Below are 11,382 nucleotides of genomic sequence, written 5' to 3'. Positions count from 1 at the left end.
GTAATCCTGCAGCAAGGAGGGTTATTATGTGGATCAAAGTTAATGGACATTTTTGGAGGGGTTGATCAATGAAGGGAAAATCAAGTCTGAAATTTCAAAATGTAAATGACTAAATTCAGAAGTAAAAAAAAAAAAAATCTCGACTACACTACACGTTTTAAATGTCACGTTGTCCTGCAACAGGGTGATCAAATTAAGATCCTGCATCTGTATGTGCAGTTGTCTTCTGTCATCAGTGTGATCATCAGGAATCTGAGGACATCATGACACACACAGTGACCTTCAGGTGTGTGTGTGTGTGTGTGTGTTTGTGTGTGTGTGTGTGTGCGTGCGTGTGCGGGTGTGTGTGTGTGTGTGTGTGTGTGTGTGTGTGTGTGTGTGTGTGTGTGTGTATGTGTGTGTGTGTGTGTGTGTGTGTGTGTGTGTGTGTGTGTATGTGTGTGTGTGTGTGCGGGTGTGTGTGTGTGGACATCAGAAAAGATTCAGTATGTTCCCAAAACACAATTGTAGAATCATCCGCACAACTGGACAGTTTTCTGTTTGTTTTGGGAACATATTTGTTGTGATGTCCCCACAATGTGTGTGAGTCGAGGTATTAGCCTAGCCTTAGTAATTAGCCTAGCCTTAGATATTAGCCTGGCCTTGGGTATTAGCCTAGCCTAGCCTTAGGTATTAGCCTAGCCTTAGGTATTAGCCTAGCCTAGCCTTAGATATTAGCCTAGCCTTAGATATTAGCCTAGCCTTAGTAATTAGCCTTGCCTTAGATATTAGCCTAGCCTTAGATATTAGCCTAGCCTTAGATATTAGCCTAGCCTAGCCTTGCCATAAATATTAGCCTAGCCTAGCCTTAGGTATTAGGACCGCAGTTTTCAGGCAAGGTTATCGCCTCAATTATCTCTGTCTCTGTCTGCAAGTTTATAGCTCTACCTCCCTCCCTCCAGGCGTTGTATCCGGGTCCAGATGAAGGCTGGCAGGTGTACAGCTCGGCATCGGACCCTGATGGGAAGTGTGTGTGTACAGTGGTTGCTCCCGCTCAGAACCTCTGCAAACGAGACCCCCGCAGCCGTCAGCTACACCTACTCACAGAACAGGTATGTGTGTGTGCTGTGTGCTGTGTGCTGTGTGCGTGTGCGTGTGTGTGTGTGTGTGTGTGTGTGTGTGTGTGTGTCTGTGTGTGTGTGTGTGTGTGTGTGTCTGTGTGTGTGTGTGTGTGGTGTGTGTGTGTGTGTGTCTGTGTGTGTGTGTGTGTCTGTGTGTGTGTGTGTGTGTCTGTGTGTGTGTGTGTGTGTGTGTGTGTGTGTGTGTGTGTGTGTGTGCTGTGTGTGTGCTGTGTGTGTGTGTCTGTGTGTGTGTGTGTGTGTGTGTGTGTGTGTGTGTGTGTGTGTGGTGTGTGTGTGTGTGTTCGGGGATGGAAGCTCGTGTCCAGAATCCAGAATCACAATGCAGAGAGGAAAGGACAGTGGACTGGAATAAGATATTCACGGGTCTGAGTGCCGTTGACATGAACACACACACACACACACACACACACACACACACACACACACACACACACACACACACACACACACACACACACACACACACACACACACACACACACACCACACACACACACACACACACACACACACACACACACACACACACACACACACACACACAGACACACACACACACACACACACACACACACACACACACACACACACACACACACACACACACACACACACACACACACACACACACACACACACACACACACACACACACACACACACACACACACACACACACACACACACACACACACACACACACACACACACACACACACACACACACACACACACAGACACACACACACACACACACACAGACACACACACACACACACACACACACACACACAGGCCCCTGCGTCCTACTATCGACAGCATCATGATAGAATTGGAGAGAGATAGAAACAGCTTCAGACATAGTTTGAGAGAGAGAGATACTGGAGATGGACAGAGAGACAAAGACAGAGATACTGGAGACAGACAGAGACAAGACAGAGGTACTGGAGACAGACCGAGATACAAAGACAGAGATACTGGAGACAGACAGAGACAAAGAGAGAGACAAAGACAGAGATACTGGAGACAGACAGAGAGACAAAGAGAGAGATACTGGAGATAGACAGAGACAAAGAGAGAGACAAAGACAAAGACAGAGATACTGGAGACAGACAGAGACAAAGAGAGAGACAAAGACAAAGACAGAGATACTGGAGATAGACAGAGACAAGACAGAGGTACTGGAGACAGACAGAGAGACAAAGAGAGAGATACTGGAGATAGACAGAGAGACAAAGAGAGAGATACTGGAGACAGACAGAGAGACAAAGACAGAGATACTGGAGACAGACAGAGAGACAAAGAGAGAGATACTGGAAACAGACAGAGAGACAAAGAGAGAGATACTGGAGATAGACAGAGAGACAAAGAGAGAGAGAGATAGACAGAGAGACAAAGAGAGAGAATCCTCTGCATTATCATTAACAGCAGACTCGTACATTTCCTCAATGAAATAAATGTACTGAGCAAATGTCAAATTGGCTTTTTACCAAATTACCGTACAACAGACCATGTATTCACCCTGCACACCCTAATTGACAACCAAACAAACCAAAACAAAGGCAAAGTCTTCTCATGCTTTGTTGATTTCAAAAAAGCCTTCGACTCAATTTGGCATGAGGGTCTGCTATACAAAATGATGGAAAGTGGTGTTGGGGGTAAAACATACAACATTATAAAATCCATGTACACAAACAACAAGTGTGAGGTTAAAATTGGCAAAAAACATACACATTTCTTCACACAGGGTCGTGGGGTGAGACAGGGATGCAGCTTAAGCCCCACCCTCTTCAACATATATATCAACGAATTGGCGCGGGCGCTAGAAAAGTCTGCAGCACCCGGCCTCACCCTACTAGATGCCAAAGTCAAATGTCTGCTGTTTGCTGATGATCTGGTGCTTCTGTCACCAACCAAGGAGGGCCTACAGCAGCACCTAGATCTTCTGCACAGATTCTGTCAGACCTGGGCCCTGACAGTAAATCTCAGTAAGACCAAAATAATGGTGTTCCAAAAAAAACACCAAATTGAGACTCTGCACGCAGAATTCTGCAAATATATCCTCCGTGTACAACGTAGAACACCAAATAATGCATGCAGAGCAGAATTAGGCCGATACCCACTAATTATCAAAATCCAGAAAAGAGCCGTTAAATTCTATAACCACTTAAAAGGAAGCGATTCCCAAACCTTTCACAACAAAGCCATCACCTACAGAGAGATGAACCTGGAGAACAGTCCCTTAATCAAGCTGGTCCTGGGGCTCTGTACACAAACACACCCTACAGAGCCACAGGACAGCAGCACAATTAGACCCAACCAAATCATGAGAAAACAAAAAGATAATTACTTGACACATTGGAAAGAATTAACAAAAAAACTGAGCAAACTAGAATGCTATTTGGCCCTACACAGAGAGTACACAGCGGCAGAATACCTGACCACTGTGACTGACCCAAAATCAAGGAAAGCTTTGACTATGTACAGACTCAGTGAGCATAGCCTTGCTATTGAGAAAGGCCGCCGTAGGCAGACATGGCTCTCAAGAGAAGACAGGCTATGTGCTCACTGCCCACAAAATGAGGTGGAAACTGAGCTGCACTTCCTAACCTCCTGCCCAATATATGACCATATTAGAGAGACATATTTCCCTCAGATTACACAGATCCACAAAGAAGTCGAAAACAAATCCAATTTTGATCAACTCCCATATCTACTGGGTGAAATTCCACAGTGTGCCATCACAGCAGCAAGATTTGTGACCTGTTGCCACGAGAAAGGGGCAACCAGTGAAGAACACACACCATTGTAAATACAACCCATATCTATGCTTATTTATTTTATCTTGTGTCCTTTACCATTTGTACATTGTTAAAACACTGTATATATATATAATATGACATTTGTAATGTCTTTATTGTTTTGAAACTTCTGTATGTGTAATGTTTACTGTTCATTTGTATTGTTTATTTCACTTTATATATTCACTTTATATATTATCTACCTCACTTGTTTGGCAATGTTAACACATGTTTCCCATGCCAATAAAGCCCTTGAATTGAAGAGAGAGAGAGAGAGAGAGAGAGAGAGATAGACAGAGAGACAAAGAGAGAGAGAGATAGAGAGAGAGACAAAGAGAGAGAGAGATAGACAGAGAGACAAAGAGAGAGAGAGAGAGATAGACAGAGAGACAAAGAGAGAGAGAGAGATAGACAGAGAGACAAAGAGAGAGAGAGATATCCAGAGAGATAAAGAGAGAGAGACAGAGAGATAAAGAGAGAGAGAGAGAGAGAGAAAAAGAGAGATGGAGAGAGATAGACAGAGAGACAAAGAGAGAGAGAGAGAGATAGACAGAGAGACAAAGAGAGATAGACAGAGAGACAGAGAAACAGAGAGAGAGAGAGATAGACAGAGAGATAAAGAGAGAGAGAGAGAGAGAGAGAGTCAAAGAGAGAGAGAGATAGACAGAGAGACAGAGAGACAGAAAGAGAGAGAGATAGACAGAGACAGAGTCAAAGAGAGAGAGAGATAGACAGAGAGATAAAGAGAGAGAGAGAGAGAGAGAGATAGACAGAGAGACAAAGAGAGAGAGAGAGAGAGAGAGAGAGAGAGAGAGAGAGAAGGAATGGGTGAGAACATAGAGGAACAACAAGACAAAATGGGCTGCTGTTGGTGAAGAACTGAAGAGATCAACAACAACAAATCCCTCCCCTCAAAAACCCACACCGTTGATGGCGTGTTTGTCTAGTCGTGTTTGTGTGTGGGAGAGAGAGAGAGAGACAGTGTTGTGTGTGTGTGTGTGTGTGTGTCAGAAATATATATTTATGTGTCTCATCATCCGTGTGTTGTGTTTGTATTGGTCTAATTTGATTTGAGTGTTTGTGTATGTGTGTGTGTGTGGTATGTGTGTGTGTATGTGTGTGTGTGTGTATGTGTGTGTGTGTGTGTGTGTGTGTGTGTGTGTGTGTGTGTGTGTGTGTGTGTGTGTGTGTGTGTTGTGTGTGTGTGTGTGTGTGTGTGTGTGTGTGTGTGTGTGTGTGTGTGTGTGTGTGTGTGTGTGTGTGTGTGTGTGTGTGTGTGTGTGTGTGTGTATGTGTGTGTGTGTGTGTGTGTGTGTGTATGTATGTGTGTGTGTGTGTGTGTGTGTGTGTGTGTGTGTGTGTGTGTTTAGGTGCAGAACGTGAGTCAGTCTATGGAGGTGATGGATCTGAGTACGTCTAGAGACCTGCAGTACGTCAGGGATACTGAACCACTACTGAGAGGAGTAGACGGACACATACACACCTACACCACCAACCCACGCAGACTCACTAAGAAGGGCCTGCAGGTACACGCACACACACACACACACACACACACACACACACACACACACACACACACACACACACACACACACACACACACACACACACACACACACACACACACACACACACACCACCAACCCCCAGAGCTTCACATCTAAGGGACTGCTGGTACACAAAGCTAAGTGGTGTGTAATGGTTGCTGTTGGCTCTAAAACAAGATCTCTCCATTGGACCAGTTTGACTTCAGATTCTGAAGTTCATCCACGTTTCTCCGAACATCAAATTTCAACAGCTGTTAACAACGTTGGTATAAAGGGTCGGGAGACAGGCGCAGGAATGCGTAATAGTTTTTTAAATTTCACCCAAATAACAGCGTGCCGTGTAAAGGGGGACGAAGACCAAACAAACACGTAAACAGGGTTGAACCCCCCCCCAAAAGGAGCGAGGAGAACCTCGAATAAATAACACTAGCGCACAATGATTAACACACGGGACGAGACCCGTAATCATCTACACAATACACACAAGCCAAAACAACACAGATACTCGCACGACCAACGCACATTGGAACAATAATCGACCGGACAATGGTGAACCAAAGTGCACGTTTATACAAATACAATCAGGGGAAATGGGAACCAGCTGTGCCTGATAAAAACAGTTCACTGACTAGAGTCCGGAACTGGTGTAACGGAATGAGCAGCGGCACCGCAGGGTTCCGTGACATCAACACCCCCTGGGTTGCTGCTGCGGTTTGCTGCTCCTCCTTTCTGCATTCTGCATTCTGATTGGTTCATGTTCGGGGTTAAAAACATAATCCTAATGAGTTGTCGACCACTGGAACACACGACCATCGGAGCTCACGCCTGTCCACAACGCTCTAGCAAAACCCAGGCCTGCTCGGTGGTAATAACGCTCACCGTTGCCCTTTCGTGGCTGTTTTTAAAATCATTTTTTATTGTCATTTAGCTGATGCTCTTATCCAGAGCGATTTATAATAGTGAGTGGATACATTTTCGTACTGGTCCCCACGTGGGAATCAAACCCACAACCCTGGTGAAGCCAACTGAGGCTTGGAAGTGAATCTGGAGCGACCTGGCTGCACACACACACGCTAACACACACACACTCTACCACACACACACTCTACCACACACACACGCTAACACACACACACTCACACTCTAACACACACACACGCTAACACACACACACTCTACCACACACACACGCTAACACACACACACGCTAACACACACACACTCTACCACACACACACTCTACCACACACACACGCTAACACACACACACTCACACTCTAACACACACACACGCTAACACACACACACTCTACCACACACACACGCTAACACACACACACGCTAACACACACACACACGCTAACACACACACACGCTAACACACACACACGCTAACACACACACACTCTACCACACACACACACGCTAACACACACACACTCTAACACACACACACGCTAACACACATACACACATACACTCTAACTCTAACACACACACACACTCTAACACACACACACGCTAACACACACACACACACACTCTAACACACACACACACGCTAACACACACACACACACTCTAACACACGCTAACACACACACACACACACACTCTAACACACGCTAACACACACACACTAACATTCACACACAAACACACACCACCCCTGTTCTCCTCAGCGACAAAAACACTGCTTTCACATAAACCCCTCCCTCTCTCCGGTCCCTTTCTCCCCTCCCTCTCTCTCTCCCATCCCTCTCTTCAAGCTCTCTCCCCTCCCTCTCTCTCTCCCCTCCCTCTCTCTCTCCCATCTCTCTCTCCCATCTCTCTCTCCCATCCCTCTCTTCAAGCTCTCTCCCCTCCCTCCCTATCTCCCCTCCCTCTCTCTCTCCCCTCCCTCTCTCTCTCCCCTCCCTCTCTCCCATCTCTCTCTCCCATCCCTCTCTATAAGCTCTCTCCCCTCCCTCCCTCTCTCCCCTCCCTCTCTCTCTCCCATCTCACTCTCCCCTCCCTCTCTCCCCTCCCTCTCTCCCCTCCCTCTCTCTCTCCCATCTCACTCTCCCATCCCTCTCTTCAAGCTCTCTCCCCTCCCTCTCTCTCTCCCCTCCCTCTCTCTCTCCCATCTCTCTCTCCCATCTCTCTCTCCCATCCCTCTCTTCAAGCTCTCTTCCCTCCCTCCCTCTCTCCCCTCCCTCTCTCTCTCCCATCTCACTCTCCCATCCCTCTCTCCCCTCCCTCTCTCCCATCCCTCTCTCCCCTCCCTCTCTCTCTCCCATCTCACTCTCCCATCCCTCTCTTCAAGCTCTCTCCCCTCCCTCTCTCTCTCCCATCTCTCTCTCCCATCTCTCTCTCCCATCCCTCTCTTCAAGCTCTCTCCCCTCCCTCCCTCTCTCCCCTCCCTCTCTCCCATCTCACTCTCCCATCCCTCTCTCCCCTCCCTCTCTCCCATCCCTCTCTCCCCTCCCTCTCTCTCTCCCATCTCTCTCTCCCATCCCTCTCTCTCTCCCATCCCTCTCTTCAAGCTCTCTCCCCTCCATCTCTCTCTCCCATCCCTCTCTTCAAGCTCTCTCCCCTCTCTCTCTCCCCTCCCTCTCTCTCTCCCCTCCCTCTCTCCCCTCCCTCTCTCTCTCCCATCTCTCTCCCCATCTCTCTCTCCCATCTCTCTCTCCCATCCCTCTCTCTCTCCCATCCCTCTCTTCAAGCTCTCTCCCCCTCCCTCTCTCTCTCCCATCTCTCTCTCCCATCCCTCTCTCTCTCCCATCCCTCTCTTCAAGCTCTCTCCCCTCTCTCTCTCCCCTCCCCCTCTCTCTCCCCTCCCTCTCTCCCCTCCCTCTCTCTCTCCCATCTCTCTCTCCCATCCCTCTCTTCAAGCTCTCTCCCCTCCCTCTCTCTCTCCCATCTCTCTCTCCCATCCCTCTCTCCCATTTTACCGTCATGGGATGTGTGTGTGCGCGCTCTGCGTGTGTGTGTTAGTGTGTCTTATCGACCCCTTTGGTGGTCTGACAGTCCTAAAGTTACCCCACTGCCCACAGACACCAGCTGAACTGAATATTTATAACATGGAATAAAGCTTATCAATATGCAAAGACTAACCTGAGGGAATGAGAGAGAGAGAGAGAGAGAGAGAGAGAGAGAGAGAGAGAGAGAGAGAGAGAGAGAGAGAGAGAGAGCCCAGCAAACCAAAATTGGTTCTGTGAAAGTTCCCAGAACATTTGTTAGGTTGCTCATAACACAACAACTGTCTGGTGATGATTATAGAATGTTTGTATAAAACGTTCACCTGACCCAAAACACACTTGCAGAATTATCCGCACAACTGGACAGTTTTTGTGTTTTGCAAAGATTTTTTTGTGATATCCCCACAATGTTCCCACCAGAATGTTCCTACAACCTAATAAAACATTCAGGTAACCCTTAAAGAACAGATGAAATGTGTTCTGGGAACATTATTGTAAACATCAGGTCATCCGCACAACAGGAATGTTTTTGTGTTTTGGGAACATGTGTTTTGTGATGTCCCCAACAATGTTCTGACCAGACTGTGTTCCCAAAACCAAATGAAACATTCTGGGAACCTTTAAAGAACAGATGAAATGTCTTATAGGGACGTTCTTGTATCATCAGGAAAATGATCTATTCACGTTTTATACAAACATTCCATAATCATCTCCACGAATGGACAATATTTGTGTTATGAGAACATTCACAGCACCAAATGTTGGTTTGCTGGGGAAAACGTTACAGGTACATTGTGTTATTCCACTACCTGGAAACCTAATGAGAACATTCACAGAACCAAATGTTTGTTTGCTGGGGAAAACGTTACAGGTACATTGTGTTATTCCACTACCTGGAAACCCAATGAGAACATTCACAGAACCAAATGTTGGTTTGCTGGGGAAAACGTTACTGGTACATTGTGTTATTCCACTACCTGGAAACCCAATGAGAACATTCACAGAACCTAATGTTGGTTTGCTGGGGAAAACGTTACTGGTACATTGTGTTAATCCACTACCTGGAAACCCAATGAGAACATTCACAGAACCAAATGTTGGTTTGCTGGGGAAAACGTTACAGGTACATTGTGTTATTCCACTACCTGGAAACCCAATGAGAACATTCACAGAACCAAATGTTGGTTTGCTGGGGAAAACGTTACTGGTACATTGTGTTATTCCACTACCTGGAAACCCAATGAGAACATTCACAGAACCAAATGTTGGTTTGCTGGGGAAAACGTTACTGGTACATTGTGTTATTCCACTACCTGGAAACCCAATGAGTACATGGTGGTTGTGACAGAGGTTGTGAAACCTAGGCTGCCGTCCAAACACGTTTATTTTCTTTCCACCTCAGCCCCTCGCACGTAGCCACTTTCGCTTGGGGGAATCCCCATGGAAACCGAATGCAGTTTGATTGTCATCTCAGGTTGGAGGTCCAGTTCACTAACGTTAACCCATCGGCCTGATGGATTTAGAGGGAGCGAGTAAAGAACTATGATCACTTGTGCAAACTGTAGTCACGTGTAATTTACTGCGGTGGCCTCAGTGTCATATTTAATCAACAAAAGCTGCATTATCGGCTTTGTCTCGCTGTGAGGACCCTATAAAACGTAGCTAGCTTCATAAACATATTTTGGGGGAATTGTGAAATATATTGGAATTAAATGACCAAACTATAAAACTAGCTAGCTTGCTCTGGGTAACTGTAGCCAACTGTATACCTGACACGAGTGCTATCTAGCTATGCTAGCTTGCTGGGTACATTGATAGCTTCAGGTTGGTTGCCTCTCCAATCAGAGTGTGGTAGAGCAGCCTGGTCTCATAGACTAGACGTAACATAGGGAATGTAAATCCGGAACACTCAAATTAGTATGACATGTTACATTTGGTATGGTTACATGAGACAGATGGTTACTTAAAGGAAAATTCCACCCCAAAACAAGATTTTGGTATTTGTTTCTTTCAAAATCTTTCAAAATACAAAAAATCATCCCCGAATGATGCATTTGGCATCATACTGTATGATGATGCATTAAACATCATATGATGCTAAATTCATCATCCGGGGATGATTTCTGTATTTTGAAAGTTTACATATCTTGAAAACTTGATTGCTGACAAGAAAGACGTTTTGGGATTATGTCAACAATAGACTAATGAAACAAATACTAAAAGATAGTTTTGGGGTGTAATTTTCCTTTAATGCAAAATAGAAAGTAGGGGCATTGGTCAAGGTGAATAGGTTGACGTTTAACTCAAACGTCTAGCAACCCAAAGGTTGTGAGTTCGAATCTCATGACAGACAACTTTAGCATTTTAGATAATTAGCAACTTTTCAACTACTAGCAACTACTTAGCATGTTAGCTAATCTTTCCCAGCCTTAACCCTTTTAGCTAACCCTTCCCCTAACCCTTCCCCTAACCCTTTCCCTAACCCTAACCTTAACCCTTCCCCTTCCCCTAACCCTAACCTTAACCCTTCCCCTAACCCTAACCTTAACCCTTCCCCTAACCCTTCCCCTAACCCTAACCTTAACCCTTCCCTAACCCTTTCCCTAACCTTAACCTTAACCCTTCCCCTAACACTTCCCCTAACCCTTCCCCTAACCCTAACCTTAACCCTAACCCTAACCCTAACCTTAACCCTTCCCCTAACCCTTCCCCTAACCCTTCCCCTAACCCTAACCCTTCCCCTAACCCTTCCCCTAACCCTAACCTTAACCCTTTAACCTAACACCTACTTTTAACCCTAACCTTAACCCTAACCCCTAGCCTAGCTAACATTAGCCAGCTAGCTAACATTAGCCAGCTAGCTAACTTTAGCCAGCTAGCTAACTTTAGCCAGCTAGCTAACATTAGCCACCAAGCCACCTAGCTAGAATATATAATATATCAGACATTT

General features: G+C 45.9%; 1 protein-coding gene across 1 annotated transcript in view; it reads left to right on the top strand.

Moving 5' to 3' along the window:
- Positions 1 to 941: 941 nt before the first annotated feature.
- Positions 942 to 11,382, top strand: part of LOC109876916 (noelin-2) — a gene marked incomplete at its 5' end in the record, with an annotated part of 46,102 nt that continues 35,661 nt past the window's right edge. The window contains 2 exon segments of the mRNA XM_031811695.1: positions 942 to 1,091; positions 5,293 to 5,448. Coding sequence (XP_031667555.1) covers positions 942 to 1,091; positions 5,293 to 5,448 — 306 coding nt within the window.

The sequence above is a fragment of the Oncorhynchus kisutch genome, unplaced genomic scaffold (assembly GCF_002021735.2).
Source record: "Oncorhynchus kisutch isolate 150728-3 unplaced genomic scaffold, Okis_V2 Okis01b-Okis20b_hom, whole genome shotgun sequence".
Taxonomy (NCBI): domain Eukaryota; kingdom Metazoa; phylum Chordata; class Actinopteri; order Salmoniformes; family Salmonidae; genus Oncorhynchus; species Oncorhynchus kisutch.
Note: the sequence above shows the minus strand (reverse complement) of the source record. Positions and strands in the feature narration are given on the sequence as shown.